Source organism: Gadus chalcogrammus, chromosome 17 (assembly GCF_026213295.1).
Source record: "Gadus chalcogrammus isolate NIFS_2021 chromosome 17, NIFS_Gcha_1.0, whole genome shotgun sequence".
Classification (NCBI taxonomy): domain Eukaryota; kingdom Metazoa; phylum Chordata; class Actinopteri; order Gadiformes; family Gadidae; genus Gadus; species Gadus chalcogrammus.
The window spans coordinates 1,342,707-1,359,482 of NC_079428.1; the positions used below are offsets into that span (position 1 = coordinate 1,342,707).

At 40.8% G+C, this 16,776-nt stretch overlaps 1 protein-coding gene and 1 pseudogene across 5 annotated transcripts; one reads left to right on the plus strand and one right to left on the minus strand.

Moving 5' to 3' along the window:
- The first annotated feature begins 903 nt into the window (after positions 1–903).
- LOC130369771 (protein transport protein Sec24D-like) lies at positions 904–6,116 on the plus strand. 5 transcript variants are annotated; one of them, XR_008892892.1, is made up of 4 exons: positions 904–1,218; positions 1,468–1,663; positions 3,891–4,007; positions 4,228–6,116. XR_008892892.1 is itself a non-coding variant. In XM_056575315.1 (3 exons), the coding sequence occupies exons 1-3, from the start codon at positions 1,201–1,203 to the stop codon at positions 4,506–4,508; spliced, it is 381 nt and encodes a 126-aa protein (XP_056431290.1). In that variant the 5' UTR covers positions 947–1,200; the 3' UTR covers positions 4,509–6,116. The 5 variants fall into 5 exon arrangements, 1 of the variants encoding a protein (XP_056431290.1); XR_008892891.1 differs by having other exon boundaries at positions 922–1,218; positions 1,468–1,607; XM_056575315.1 differs by lacking the exon at positions 1,468–1,663 and having other exon boundaries at positions 947–1,218; positions 4,263–6,116.
- On the minus strand, positions 4,751–13,026 carry LOC130369770 (class I histocompatibility antigen, F10 alpha chain-like; annotated as a pseudogene).
- Positions 13,027–16,776: the final 3,750 nt, after the last annotated feature.

The window sequence follows — 16,776 nt, forward strand, 5'->3', positions numbered from 1 at the left end:
AATGGACGCGAGTGATCCAAGAACGCATGACTTTCTGAGTTTTATTTTTCTCATATGTCCACCGGAGAAGTTTGAGTGCACGTAGAAGTCGACGGGTGAATCCCTTCCTGGTGAACTGGTATCAGCATTCACCGTGGAGGGAACACATTCGTTGGATAGTGATGAACAGTGGCATCACTAGGCTGTTTCTTCTATCTGGTATTGAACTCTCTAATTAGGCTAATTGACTAAGTGTGATCGAAAACGAATAAATTATTTTTCTGTCGTGTTTTCGGCCAACAACAAAAGCCATTGAGGCTAATTGTCTTTGGGGGCTAAACGCCAATTGGCTGCCTATTGGATAGAAGAGATAGAAGTCTGGCAGCAACAAGTATGGGGAGACCATCTACTCATTTACACTGATGGGTCAAAGGAGCATGAGAGTGGTAAAGTAGCAGTGGGTATTAGCATTCCTGACATCGGGTACAGAATAGGGTATAGAGTCTCAGATCATCTGTCAGTATTCACAGCAGAGATGGTGGCAGTCTTATGGGCCTTACGATGGGTGCAGGATAATAAACAGGGGTATTCAATAGTATGTAGTGATTCAGCTGCAGCTTTCATTTCAATAAAAGAAGGAAAATCCAAGTCCAGACCGGATTTAATTGTGGAAATACTACAGTCTGTGTTCAGAGTTTACAAGGCGGGGAGGGAGGTGGGGTTTCTCTGGGTGCCGGCTCATGTGGGTGTGAAAGGGAACGAGGAGGCGGATGAGGACGCAAAGAAGGCGGTGAAGGAGGAAACAGTGCAAATTAATTTGCAATATGGGGCACCCGAGTACAAGGAAAAAATAAACAGGGCTCTAAAAGAAAGGTGGCAAAATTCTTGGGAGAAGGAAGGGAAGGGCGTACTTTACAATACAGGGAAATGTAAATAAAGATAGGTGCACTTTTAGGTGCATAAGAAAAGATGATGTAGCAATCACAAGACTGAGGCTTGGACACTGTGGGCTGAGGAGTGGGCTGGCTCTGATTGGCAAACACCCAGATGGCAGGTGTGAGTGTGGAGAAAGAGAGACTTGTAAAACATGTACTTCTCCAGTGGGGGCGCTATTCCAGGCAAAGGAGGACTCTGTACCGGAGGCTTGGATCAGCTGGGGAATCATTTTTTAATTTGCGCACTCTTTTAAATCTGGATTAAGTGGATAAAACAAAGGAATTGATGGACTACATATTACAGGTGACGATACAACAGCGACACTACTTCTTTTTGGACTTTATTAATGCAACAAAGTAATACATTTAAAAAATATTCCCACAATCCAATATTTACAGTCGGTCAACGCCTGCCTCCCAGTGGAGCTACACAGCAGCACCACATCGTTGTATTTTAAATCATCAGACACGATGCATCACCAGCGCTTCGTTTATAACAATCGTGTCCTCCGCTGTTGTTGTAAAGCCGTGTCCGTCTGTCCGTATTACCCAGTGTGCCTTGCTCTACACCACCGCCGGGGGCCAGAGGCGTCTGCGCGTCCACAACCTCAGTCTGAACTGCAGCTCCCCAGCTGATGGAGCTGTTCAAGAGCTGCGAGACGAACTCGCTCATCAACTTCTTCTCCAAAACAGGTGACCATCCAACTCTCTCTGTTCATTCCCGACCCCTCTCCTCACCCTAGGACCAGGTCACACTTTTAAAGATTAGTGTTTCGACACCGCAGTAACTCTTCTGTGTTGCTTATTTGAACCTCAATTTGAGTTTGAATATGGCGTTTAAAGTTGCTTGTCGGACTGTAAACAATGACACGCCGACGGATGAGGAATTCAAGCCCCGAATATGCGGCTCCACCGGTGCCCCGGATATATCGTCCCCATAGGTAGCTCGTTGTCATACCATACGTTTCGAGATTGGTGTTTCATAAAATTCAATTTATGTAATTAAATGAAACAAACAGCAAGTTAAGATTTTGACTTCGTTAATGGAATAATGTTACAACTTAAAAGACATTCCAACAGACGCTTTGTTTCACAGTCAGTCAACGCCTGCCCTCTGATGGACAAAACGAGAACTGCGGGCAGTATATTTTTTGTGGCCAGGAGATAACATACGAGGTGAACTTCGGTTAAGCTCTAAAAACAGATAACTACACATTAAAGACGAAAATACAACAGCAACGCCTCTGTTTTCAAAGTATTGATTTTATTCATAAACTAAAGTTATAAATTAAAAACATTCCCGAACGCCAATAATCACAGTCAACCCCTGCCGTCTGGTGGACAAAACGGGAACTGCACGCAGTATATATTTGGTGTGGCCAGGAACGCAAAAACATACAAGGTGACCTTCAGTTGAGATCTTTGAACAGAAAACTGTATTGAAACACATAATATGTATAGATAAAACGAGTAAAAAAAAGTTAAAAAAATAAATCACTTCCGTCACGCCAGAGTACTTCAGTCGCGCAAGGTTTGTTGTCACCATAGATATAGATATTAACTAGATGCCCTACGGCGGCGTCTAGAACGTCACCATAGGCCGCTATCTTACCACAGTAAAGCTTTCTGACGACGCTGAAGTTGGCATCCGATTCGCAGCATCCGATTCAGCAGCTGGTCCACTTTAAATCGGTCCTGATTGAAAACCACTACACCTAGACTCTTCAAATCTGGACTAAATTATCACAGTGAGGCTATACATTATAATAAACATAGTTACAGATTATTGAAACCTTTTTTCTATTTGTGAAAATGCAATACAGGCTCATTTTAATGCTTTTTAGGGGTCCAGACTGCATCAGAACGGGTCCTGATTGAAAACCACTACACCTAGACTCTTCAAATCTAGACTAAATTATCACAGTGAGGCTATACATTATGTAAAACATAGTTTCAGATTTGTGAAACCTTTACCCTATTTGTGAAAATGCAATAAAGGCACATTTTAATGCTTTTTAGGGGTCCAGACCGCATTAGAACTGATCCTGATTAAAAACCACTACACCTAGACTCTTCAAATCTGGACTAAATTATCACAGTGAGGCTATACATTATGTAAAACATAGTTTCAGATTTGTGAAACCTTTAACCTATTTGTGAAAATGCAATGCGGTCTGGACCCCTAAAAAACATTCAAATAAGCCTGTATTGCATTTTCACAAATAGGGTAAAGGTTTCACAAATATGAAACTATGTTTTACATAATGTATAGCCTCACTGTGATAATGTAGTCCAGATTTGAAGAGTCTAGGTGTAGTGGTTTTCAATCAGGACCGATTTGAAGATTCTAAGTGGTTTTCAAGCCGAATCGGATGCTGCGAATCGGATGCCAACTTCAGCGTCGTAGCTTTCTGGTGGAATCTGTTGTAGCGGACGTCAATCAGTGATCTGCACAAACGCTAATACTCTTATCTCGCTGAAATCTTGAAGGATTTACAAACGGTTTGGTTTCTTACAAACTTTAGCTTTTTCTGAGTTTTAGTAGAACATATATTGATTCAACATAAATAACATGAATACCTTCTGCATGTGTGTATTTTTATTGCACCTATCTGTTCTGTTTAATGTTCATTTCATATGAAAACACATGGTTATATATAAATACATCTCTGTACAGGGTGGGGATTTCAACATGCAGCCTTTCTTGATGTATATTTGTAAACATCAAGGGAAATCTTGTACCTATTTTAGAACATTATTCTATTTTTCTTACAACTGAACGACATGATGTCATTGTCGAGGAACGACTCGGAGCTGAGGTTCACTTGCAGGTTTCAGTTGGGGAAAAATGATACAGAATAAAAAACGTTGTGCTCATTTCGGTGGTCCACATGTCTGTCTGTCTGTCTGTCTGTCTGTCTGTCTGTCTGTCTGTCTGTCTGTCTGTCTCTCTCTTCCTTTTCTCTCTCTCTCCAGGCGGCTGAGTGCAGCAGGAAGCTCTTCATCTTCCACGCCTCCATCCCGACCGCTGAGGCTCCTGGGAAGTTGAAGAACCGAGACGATAAGAAGCTGGTCAGCACGGACAAGGAGAAGGTGAGGCTCGGGGTCACTGCTTCTACTCTCAGTTTCTTTCAAGCTGGTCGAGGTTATGCACTGATTCAACATATCTGTTCTATTTTATATTTGACTTATGTGCTTAATTACTTATTAAGTTATTTTTAAACATGTTTACATCTCATCTTATAATTATCCCATTTCATTTGTATCTCTATCATTATCATTATCCTCAAACGCTCCTTGCGTATTCATTTAGCCTATCAAGGAATGCTGATCTTTCAGCTGTCCAAGGACTGTGTAGCTCAGGGCTTCCGCGTGGACCTCTTCCTGTTCCCCAGCCAGTACCTGGACATCGCCACCATGGGGGATGTGCCCGCGCACACCGGGCGCGCCGTCTACAAGTACAGCAACTTCCAGGAGTGTGTGTTTGGGTGGGTTGGTGGGTCGGTTGTGTGTGCGTGTGTGTGTCTGTGTTTGTGTGTGTGGGGGTGTGAGTGTTATATTGCTTGTGTGTTTGTTGCCGTGTTGATGGGTTGAGTGTGAGTGTGTGTGTGTCTGTGCGTGTGTGTCTGTGCGTTTAGAACACATTACAATCTATTTAAACATGGATGTTTTTGTGGCCCGAAATGGGAAAACAATCTATTAATGAAACTGTGGATACTTTCTAGTTAGGCTATTGTCTCTGGCTACAGGCCAGGCATGTGCACTAGAAGCAGACTTTAGATCAGATGTAAAAAAACAACGCTTAGCTTTGCTTTATTATTATATTTACTCAGTAGTTGGCCTCAAGTGATAAAGAAAGAGTAGCAATTAATTAGGATTCAAAAGACTGTTCATCACACTTTTTTGTTCAATTTACAATTGATTTGAAAATAAAACCAACACACCCACAAACTCAAAATAAAAAGTATGATATCACGTTTGCTGTATTGTCGCAGTAATTTACACACAATACATGCATACACACAAATATGCACATAGAGAATCCCAATGCATTGCACACAAAGCCAAATTAAAATGTGTACCTTTTTCAATATTACCAATGGGAACAACACTATAAATTAGCTTCTTTCAATGTTATGAATTTTGAGAGGCAGACGAATTGTTGTATGTTTTTGTAAACGCATCTGAAAGGCCTTTGCCCCCACACCTTTTGTGATTTCTTTTTTTGTATTGGAGGAAAATAAACAATGTTTCCTCGGTCTTGCTGTGGTTCTTCAGTCCTCCTCAGCCAATGATCTGACGCACGTACACAGTTCAACCCTTGTATTTGGAGCAGCCGTTTGTGATCAGTTGTGACCTGAGCCTTTTTATCCGCCCATCATTTGACTGAAGTCGATTTCACCCCGATATTGAAGTCCTTCAATAGCTTGGCACCCATTATGGCACTGGTCAAAGGTCAGCCCTGAGAGACAAACACACTGGGTGACTCTGGGAGGAGCAGAGCATGCTGGGAAATGGAGTACAGAGAAGCATATCTCTATGAAACCATAGAGAAGTGGTGAGAAATGTATAATCCTTTATAAATGATTATTGAGATGATTCATACTATTATTTATAAGGTTTGTTAATGATTTACAATTTAATATGTTAGTTCTTTATGAACACCGAATATTGCTGCAGTTCATGTTTTGTTCAGCTTGCTAGAAAGCAATTGTTAAAGGGTTGATATTACCACCGGGCGTCAGTGTGATTAGCCATGACGAGGCTAAGCACACACACCTGGTGACATAATATCACCACTTCAATTCAAAGTCTTATTGGTCACATGTTTGCAAAAATAACATTTTACACACAGTGAAATTAAAAAGGAGTCATCACTGTCATTCACTCTATGTATTTTTATGTGAGCTCATCTAAAGTAGGGACAATCTATGCCTAACTAAGAATTTAAAGATCACATTTAAAGCTGGAAAAACCTTTTTTATTACATTTTATTACAATAAAAATATTTTTTTATTACATTTATTTCACTGACGCTTTTATCAAAAGCAATGTCATAAGTTCATAAACTCATTCAACATGAAGATATGACCCAACAAGTGCAAGAATCACGCAAGTACAAACATTTAATCAGTAAGCAGAGTTCTGAATTAATCAAACCAGTAAATTCAGTTATTTAAATGTTTTCTATTAAAAAAAATATTTTAGGGTAGCGCATTTTTAGTTTGTGTCATTTCATTAGTTGGACAGTAGCCTATCAGGAAAGGTGTGGTATAATGTCATATTCTGGTCAATATTTCGATTTTATTGATCATTATTTAGCCTTGTGAAATTAAGTCTTGTTCCTTTTTTCTTACAAGTTTTCTAATAATACGAGTCAAGAGATGTTCCTATTATAGGAGAAAGCCACTAATTGCCTAGCTCCTTGAGTTTGTTAATCTGCGTCACAATCACACACAGCTGCTCAGTTGGTAAAGCTGTTGGTGTTCTTTGGGTTGGTATAAGGATTATAATTTATATTACTTTGTTGTATACAAAATATATCAGGTTTCAGAAGAGAGCGTGGTTGAAGAGACTTGAACCCATGTCTCCAGAATGAGGGTGACCTGCTCTAACAACTACACCACTGAGACACTTTTCATTAAGTGGTTGGAGGTTATAATTGACATTCAATTTCACGCGACGTGAATCGTTAAGTCAATTATGAACTCTGATTAAGTCTGAACCAGTTGCTCAGTGGGGCAGTGGATAGAGCTGTATGTGTTCTGTTCTTGAGTCGTGAATATGACCTGGGTTCAAATCCTGTCAGGAACACTCACCTTGGATTGGAGTCTTTTTCCAACAATGTCATGTGTATTGTAGGGTCAACAATGAACTTTCTCCCTTTCTAAGTCGGTGTCTCTGTGGCGCAGGTGATAGAGCTGTTGAGGATCTGTTCTGGAGACACCGGTTCGATTCCTGCAATTGGGGGTTTTGTGAGAATCACTCTCTGGTGATTGGATGCGTGTGAATGACTGTCTCTGTGAATGGATGTGTCTGTGAATCAGTTAATTCACAGCCATCCAATCACACTGACAGTCATTGGGAATGAATGGGCGAGTGGGAATGACTGTCTGGGAGAGTGGATGACTGTGAATGAGTGCACTCATTCACAGCCATCCATTCCCACAGACAGTCATTCGAAATGAATGTGTGAGTGAATGGACCCAATCAGCAGAGAGTCGTTCCCATAAGACCCCCCCCGTAGGAGTCAGACCGATGACTCCAGAACAGATCCTCAACAGCTCAAACACCGAGAGGAGGGGACGTTTTGATAAACGTTGCTCTGATAGTTTACCCAAAATGTTGTACTCCCACCTGGATCGCAGGTGGGAGGTGTCTGCGTGTTCCAGGTGAGAGTGTGTCAGGTGGGAGTTGAACCCCGGTCTCCACGACTGTTACCCAACAGCTCTCTCACATGCGCCACCGAGACACTTACTATTGAGTGGTTGGAGGTTATAATTGACATTCAATTTCACGCGACATTACTTCATGTGAAATGTCAAGTCAAATATGAACTCCGATTATGTCTGGACTAGTTGCTCAGTGGCGCAATGGATAGAGCTGTATGTGTTCGGTTATTGAGTCGTGTATATGACCTGGGTTCAAATCCCGGCAGGAACACTCACCTTGGATTGGAAACCTTTTCCAACAATGTCATGTGTATTGTAGGGTCAACAATGAACTTTCTCCCTTTCTAAGTCGGTGTCTCTGTGGCGCAGGTGATAGAGCTGTTGAGGATCTGTTCTGGAGACACCGGTTCGATTCCTGCAATTGGGGGTTTTGTGAGAATCACTCTCTGGTGATTGGATGCGTATGAATGACTGTCTCTGTGAATGGATGTGTCTGTGAATCAGTTAATTCACAGCCATCCATTCACACTGACAGTCATTGGGAATGAATGGGCGAGTGGGAATGACTGTCTGTGTGAGTGGATGACTGTGAATGAGTGCACTCATTCACAGCCATCCATTCCCACAGACAGTCATTCGAAATGAATGTGTGAGAGAATGGACCCAATCAGCAGAGAGTCGTTCCCATAAGACCCCCCCCCCGTAGGAGTCAGACCGATGACTCCAGAACAGATCCTCAACAGCTCAAACACCCGGAGGGGACGTTTTGATAAAAGTTTCTCCTTTACTTTACTACAAAAATGTTGAACACCCACCTGGATTCCAGGTGAGAATGTGTCAGGGAGTTCCAGGTGAGAGTGTGTCAGGGAGTTCCAGGTGAGAGTGTGTCAGGTGGGACTCGAACCCAGGTCTCCAGAACTGATATCCAACAGCTCTCTCACATGCGCCACCGAGACACTTACTATGATATGGTCGAAAGTTATAGTTGTCAATGACATTTTATGAACTTTATTGAACTTACCTTTTATTGAACTTACCCCTTATGTTTTTTTTCATGACGACCAATAAAAAACGACAGTGTTACCCCTTATGTTTTTTTCATGACGACCAATTAAAAACGACAGTGTTACCCCTTATGTTTTTTTCATGACGACCAATAAAAAACGACAGTGTTACCCCTTATGTTTTTTTTCATGACGACCAATTAAAAACGACAGTGATACCCCTTATGTTTTTTTTCATGACAACCAATTAAAAACAACAGTGTTACCCCTTATGTTTTTTTTCATGACGACCAATAAAAACGACAGTGTTACCCCTTATGTTTTTTTTCATGACGACCAATAAAAAACGACAGTGTTACCCCTTATATTTTTTTTCATGACGACCAATAAAAAACGACAGTGTTACCCCTTATGTTTTTTTTCATGACGACCAATAAAAAACGACAGTGTTACCCCTTATGTTTTTTTTCAAGACGACCAATAAAAAACGACAGTGTTACCCCTTATGTTTTTTTTCATGACGACCAATAAAAAACGAGTTTTTTATTGGTCGTTTTTCATGACGACCAATAAAAAACGACAGTGTTACCCCTTATGTTTTCTTTCAAGACGACCAATAAAAACCGACAGTGTTACCCCTTATGTTTTTTTTCAAGACGACCAATAAAAAACGACAGTGTTACCCCTTATGTTTTTTTTCAAGACGACCAATAAAAAACGACAGTGTTACCCCTTATGTTTTTTTTCAAGACGACCAATAAAAAACGACAGTGTTACCCCTTATGTTTTTTTTTCAAGACGACCAATAAAAAACGACAGTTTTACCCCTTATTTTTTTTTTTCAAGACGACCAATAAAAAACGACAGTGTTACCCCTTATGTTTTTTTTCAAGACGACCAATAAAAAACGACAGTGTTACCCCTTATGTTTTTTTTCAAGACGACCAATAAAAAACGACAGTGTTACCCCTTATGTTTTTTTTCAAGACGACCAATAAAAAACGACAGTGTTACCCCTTATGTTTTTTTTCAAGACGACCAATAAAAAACGACAGTGTTACCCCTTGTTTTTTTTCAAGACGACCAATAAAAAACGACAGTGTTACCCCTTATGTTTTTTTTCAAGACGACCCATAAAAAACGACAGTGTTACCCCTTATGTTTTTTTCATGACGACCAATAAAAAACGACAGTGTTACCCCTTATGTTTTTTTTCAAGACGACCAATAAAAAACGACAGTGTTACCCCTTATGTTTTTTTTCATGACGACCAATAAAAAACGAGTTTTTTATTTGTCTTTTTTCATGACGACCAATAAAAAACGACAGTGTTACCCCTTATGTTTTCTTTCAAGACGACCAATAAAAACCGACAGTGTTACCCCTTATGTTTTTTTTTCAAGACGACCAATAAAAAACGACAGTGTTACCCCTTATGTTTTTTTTCAAGACGACCAATAAAAAACGACAGTGTTACCCCTTATGTTTTTTTTCAAGACGACCAATAAAAAACGACAGTGTTACCCCTTATGTTTTTTTTCAAGACGACCAATAAAAAACGACAGTTTTACCCCTTATGTTTTTTTTCAAGACGACCAATAAAAAACGACAGTGTTACCCCTTATGTTTTTTTTCAAGACGACCAATAAAAAACGACAGTGTTACCCCTTATGTTTTTTTTCAAGACGACCAATAAAAAACGACAGTGTTACCCCTTGTTTTTTTTCAAGACGACCAATAAAAAACGACAGTGTTACCCCTTATGTTTTTTTTCAAGACGACCCATAAAAAACGACAGTGTTACCCCTTATGTTTTTTTCATGACGACCAATAAAAAACGACAGTGTTACCCCTTATTTTTTTTTTCAAGACGACCAATAAAAAACGACAGTGTTACCCCTTATGTTTTTTTTCAAGCCGACCAATAAAAAACGACAGTGTTACCCCTTATGTTTTTTTTTCAAGACGACCAATAAAAAACGACAGTGTTACCCCTTATGTTTTTTTTCAAGACGACCAATAAAAAAACGACAGTGTTACCCCTTATGTTTTTTTTCAAGACGACCAATAAAAAACGACAGTTTTACCCCTTATGTTTTTTTTCAAGACGACCAATAAAAAACGACAGTGTTACCCCTTATGTTTTTTTTCAAGACGACCAATAAAAAACGACAGTGTTACCCCTTATGTTTTTTTTCAAGACGACCAATAAAAAACGACAGTGTTACCCCTTATGTTTTTTTTCAAGACGACCAATAAAAACGACAGTGTTACCCCTTATGTTTTTTTTCAAGACGACCAATAAAAAACGACAGTGTTACCCCTTATGTTTTTTTTCAAGACGACCAATAAAAAACGACAGTGTTACCCCTTATCTTTTTTTTCAAGACGACCAATAAAAAACGACAGTGTTACCCCTTGTTTTTTTTCAAGACGACCAATAAAAAACGACAGTGTTACCCCTTATGTTTTTTTTCAAGACGACCCATAAAAAACGACAGTGTTACCCCTTATGTTTTTTTCATGACGACCAATAAAAACGACAGTGTTACCCCTTATGTTTTTTTTCAAGACGACCAATAAAAAACGACAGTGTTACCCCTTATGTTTTTTTTTCATGACGACCAATAAAAAACGAGTTTTTTATTTGTCGTTTTTCATGACGACCAATAAAAAACGACAGTGTTACCCCTTATGTTTTCTTTCAAGACGACCAATAAAAACCGACAGTGTTACCCCTTATGTTTTTTTTCAAGACGACCAATAAAAAACGACAGTGTTACCCCTTATGTTTTTTTTTCAAGACGACCAATAAAAAACGACAGTGTTACCCCTTATGTTTTTTTTCAAGACGACCAATAAAAAACGACAGTGTTACCCCTTATGTTTTTTTCAAGACGACCAATAAAAACGACAGTGTTACCCCTTATGTTTTTTTTCAAGACGACCAATAAAATGATACTGGACTAATTAAACTTTATTCGGGGGTTAAATGATGGCTATCTCCATGTGAGAGATCAGACATTAGATATAAACGTACCTCCTGTCTGGTTAAAGCGCTTCTTCAGAATCCCCATGTTGGCTTTGAAGACCTGCTCGTTACCCTTTCTGTTTTCAGTTGCCCTCTCCAGGTAGTCTGGGACTTTGTCTCTGTTAGCCTGTCCACCCAGTCCTGTTTGGTTATGATTCTCTGGGTGTTGCTGTCGTAGTACTCAACCGGAACCTCATCCACCATCACAACTTCCACATACTCTGGGAAGGTTGAGAGTCCAGACGACGCAGTGGAGAAAAACTGCAGAGAGTGAATCACTGTAGACAGACAGACAGACAGGTTAATACATCACGGTATACAGACAGACAGAGAGACAGACGGACAGGTTAATACAGTACATCACTGTAGACAGACAGACAGGTTAATACATCACGGTATACAGACAGACAGGGAGACAGACAGACAGGTTAATACAGTACATCACTAGTTAGGTAGGTTAATCAGTGTTTCCCCCAGTAAAAGTCTTAGTCAAGGTGGTCAAGGAGCGGGGGGGGGGGGGAGGGGGGTCTCCATTTCAATTCCATTCAAAAAGCTTTATGGCACGACCATTGTTCAGTATTACTGATGCATTATTGATCTTTATTTTTTACACCTGATGGAAGTATGTTTTCTTTCCCTACGAGAGTTTTCTACTTTGTTAATGCATAATAATTAAAAAATATTTATAAAAAAAAATATATATTTATATACATTGGTAGTCGAGGCGGGGCCCTATTGTTGTTAGTGCGGCCGCCTTAACAACACAGTAGGCTACTGGGGGAAACACTGGGTTAATATACAGTACATCACTGTAGACGGACGGACAGGTTAATACAGGACAGTCAGAGAGACAGGTTAATACTATCCATTATATAATAATAAACGATTATTTAAATAACTATTCCAATGTTTTTATAATTGTAAGTATATTGGTGAATTTCTGTATTCAATGACGGCATTTTAACTATCTTCAGATTGCTATCATTGGAATGATAATAATTAATATAACAAAATAATTATTATATTTCATAATGTATTGATAGCAACGATAATAATTATATTGTTGCGTGTGCGTGTCCGTGTGCGTGCGCGCGCGTGATGATTCTCCAAGAACGTTGACGTCGAGTTAATAATAAGATTGTTAAGAGTGTTAATATAATACTTAGGAGTACACTTAAAGTACACATCAGTAGACTTAAAGTACACATTGGATTCCCTCCTAACTGAAGTCTAATGTTTGGATCTGATAATAGATTTTACATTTCGGAACGACGTCATCAATCCAGTGCGCTGGTTTCGTTTTCACAGTTGAACCCAAAATAAATGCTCTTATATTAGTTTAAATATTCACAGTAAAAGATTAATCATGAATTAATTAGAGAGGATAATCAAATGCTTTTCAACCAAATTAGGGAATCAAAGCGGAAACGAAACTTTAGAAAGATCATTCGAAAATTTAAAACTGTAATCAGTCTCACCTGAGGACACATCGTGACCAAAGACCAACAGCAGCAGCCCTATTAGTGCCTTCATATCGATGTAATCAGAAGAATAGCACGATGCGATTATCCACAGAGAGGCGAATCCGACTCCAGCATCAGACGGACTGACCAGGAAACCTGCGAACAAGAGACGGCGCGAGAGGGACAGGCTGGTCTCTCTGTGGGCCTAAAACACAGGAAAAGGGACGGCTTGTAATGGCTAATCTCACTCACACCTGGTGGGTGAATGTCACCCCTTTACCTGTTCACGGCATCTTATATTAGTACCTGTGCTTTTAAATACTTGACATGTTAGGCATGTTCTTGTAACATCGTTTCATAGTTCAACACAAAGGTTTACCTTTTTTCCACACCGGTGTCTAACGTGTCACTTCCTGTTATTCTCTCACGCATCTCATCTCGAAGGCGGAGAAGATCATCATGGCCCGCGCAAAGTTGTGTCGTATTTCATCCACTTTGTTTTTAACAAGTTTTATTTTGGTAATCGGCGGAAAGCCAAAGCTAATTTAAAAACACAATTTGATACATTAATGTGAACTTTTTGTGAGTCATCTTTTCAGGGTCGTACATGTTGTGTATATATAAGGTACAAGGCTGAGAGAGAGCACCACATTCATTGTTGAAAAGTGATTTTTTTTTTTTATAGCAATAAACATCAAACATCATCTTTAAACTTATTTGAACAGTTAGTGCAAATTGTGACTGCATTTTAAGAATAATTCTTAATATCAGCTTAAATACAATATTTGAATAGTTTGGTGTTAATAATTTAAATAACACATCACAATGTTCAGTAGTGTAGTCTTTAACACAAACTCTTCCTACCACAATACAATGCAGTTGAAACGTCATTTTATTTTCTCAAACGGTGACCTTTCCACCACGTGTGAAGAGGCGTTAAAACGGGGTCAAAGGTCAACAGCTGCAGTGCTGCTGCAGCTGATTTATGATTTATTGCATCAGTGGAGAGACGTTCCCTGAGCCTGAAGTCGAGTGACATTATTGCACCCAAAATCAAACACTAGTTTCATCCGACGTAAGATGCACACTTACGCCTATAACTTGTCTTTGTACGTCATTAAATGGACGTGAGTTGATCGGAGAATGTATGACTTTCTGAGTTTTATTTTTCTCATATGTCCACCGGAGAAGTTTGAGTGCACGTAGAAGTCGACGGGTGAATCCCCTCCTGGTGAACTGGTATCAGCATTCACCGTGGAGGGAATACATTCGTTGGATAGTGATGTTTTGTTTTGTTCGTGTTGTTTTCGGCCTACAACAAAAGTCATTAAGGCATATTGTATTTGGGGGCTAAACGCAATTGGCTGCCTATTGGACCCCCCATCCCACTCCGAACCACCTCGGGTGCATTCGGGAAAGCCCCCTAACTGTCTCTGGGAGGGGGACCCCTCTTCTGCTTTCCTCACACTGGACACTTCGGACTGTTTGTTTGTGAGGAATTAGTCTCCAAATATGTAATATTATAACAAGTCTGTAAGGGTACCAACATGTGCTACTACTAGGAACAGGGTTAGCTTCAGGGTGCTTAGGGTTAGCGTCAGTACTGACTTCACCCAGAGGGGGCGGTGTTGAGGGGCTCATCACTGCTAAGTATCAGCAGCTGAGTGGGCAAGGGGGGCTCAGAGTTTGAGGCTGAGAGGAGAGTCCCTGGGTCAGCAGGTGAGATTCGGTGAGTTAAAGTAACCCGATGGACCAACGCTGCTGGGCGTCTTCGAGGAGAGGACCTTTGGTATTCGTGTGTACACGGTGGAGTTGAAAGGCTGGACTTAAGGCGCGGGCTGGTCGCCTGGAGACGAGGCGCCGGTGCGGCGGGACACGGAGCGGTTGGCCTACGGTGGCTGTGGACCTGTGGTGAGTACCGCTCTGTTCTTTGGGGAAAAGGTCGCTGAGTCAGGATCGTTTGTAACTCACTTTAATTGGTGAAGGTTTGGTATGATATCTGTGAAGCTAAAGGAGGGGAATTGTATCGGCACGCCTGGAGGCTTAGCTGGGCATCTGTGGATGCCCTGCCTGGAGCGTTCTGGTCCCTTGGGCTTTGGGTTGTGACTGTAATACTTGGAGTTGGTCCCTTGTGGCTATGTGTGGGCATTGCAACTTGGTTTGTGGCTTGGTGCTGACCCTTTTCTGGCTATGTGCGGGAATTACACTTTTTTTGTGGCCTCGAGCGTCACCTGGCCTGCTGGTATCTCCAGAATTGATGCATGAATGAATGGCTCCTTGCATGAGTCGGACGCCTCTCTAGGCTCCAAGGACGTATGTGGCCTGTTAGTATGAGTGTGTGAATGTATGTCACAATTCCCTCCTTGGTCATCACAGATGTCCATTCTACAAGCTATATAAAAGTATAAAATGTATAAAAGTATAGTCACATGGAATACACAGTGGGCTGCAAGCCTCACTCAACAACAAAGCAGTAGACATACATCACCATGTCAATCAATCATCACTAAATCAGTGGTCAAAAAAGAATTATGTCGTCCGTCATCAATCATAGATTCAAAAAGGCAAACATATCAGTTCAATCATAGAAAACACATCAAATAATTGTTACTATGTGTGACACAAAGTGTTACACTTTCAGCATGCATTGAAAGGAAACACCACAAAAATAAGTGACGTAAGAATACATTTTAGATTCAAAAAGTCCCTTCAGACATGCATAGATTTTGAATGATTCAGGTGATCTTCTTGTATTGGTGCGCTGTATGTATGTTTGGGGTTTTGGACATTCCTGTAGTTGCTCCTGTTTGCTGTCATCAGGTCCTGTAGTTTATGAGTCCAATGTTCGTCCCTTTCTTGTCAAGGGCGCTGCTCACATGTAGAGGTTACTAGCACGACCACATGTGAGCCTCCTCCTGGCGTCCAATCGTCAACTCGCCCGTACCAGACGTTAGGAACATGTTCCCAACCGTCCAACCGGATCAGCTCGGGCCCCTCTGGTGGATCCTCGTCTGTGTTCACGGGTTCACACTTGATCTCCATGTGAGCTTGGATGGCACCTGGTGCTCCTGGAGCGCTCACCACAAACAGGTTCCCCATCGTCCGGTGAAAGCGTCATTAATGCCCGAGTTCTCTGCCATCTCTAATCTGAGGGACTGTAACCCTGCCTGCGCCCTGGCCACCAACCCATCTGGAGCTGTGTTGTTGGGGATAAAAGTACCACAGGTCGTCCCTATCATCCACACACACCTCCTTGCTCTGCCAATTACATGTCCAAGGCTCATCTAATTGTTCTGATAGTCCTTTGACTGCATCCGTGGTAAAATTGACAAACCGTTGTTGATTATATTATCTATAATTGATCCATTCAACATTTCTGTTAATGGCGGACCTTCAAACCGAACTGATTCAAACCCTGCCGCTATTTGATTGCATGGTGTGGCTGTTGCTCCTGGCGCAGCCGGGTCTGGTCCTGGGTAGTTGGTGGCTCCGGGCGTGTCTGCATCTGGCTCCTCTGGCTCTGGACCTTTGTGTTTCTCTTGTTGGAATATAAACTGATGTATGGAAGTTTCTTAGTTCTGTTTCTAATTGCTCTAATGGAAGCCCCTTATGGGGCCCTGAAATGTAGGTGAAGGCATGGGTCGACCTGTAAGCCTTTCATGTGGGGTTAGATGAGTCATTCTGTTACCTTGCATGTGATAACTCGATAGTGCTACTGGTAGTGCATCTACACAAGTCAATTGAGTCAAAAGTTTGATTTATTTTCACTACTTTCCTCCTTGTGCATGGCCAATGCAATGCAGATTAAATGATAAACTTAGTTTGATTAAATAAAGAATAATTAAATAATTTCATCGGTTATGATCTTCAATTGATCATACTGCATATCACTTATTTTAGATTACTGTAAACATATTTGTTGTAGTTGGAATTTAAATATTATGTTTGTTTTGTGAGGCTTGTGGTGGCGGA

Coding starts and splice junctions, on each gene's coding strand:
- LOC130369771 (XM_056575315.1), top strand. Junction 4,008..4,262: donor TCAGCACGGACAAGGAGAAG/GTGAGGCTCGGG, acceptor CAGCTGTCCAAG/GACTGTGTAGCTCAGGGCTT.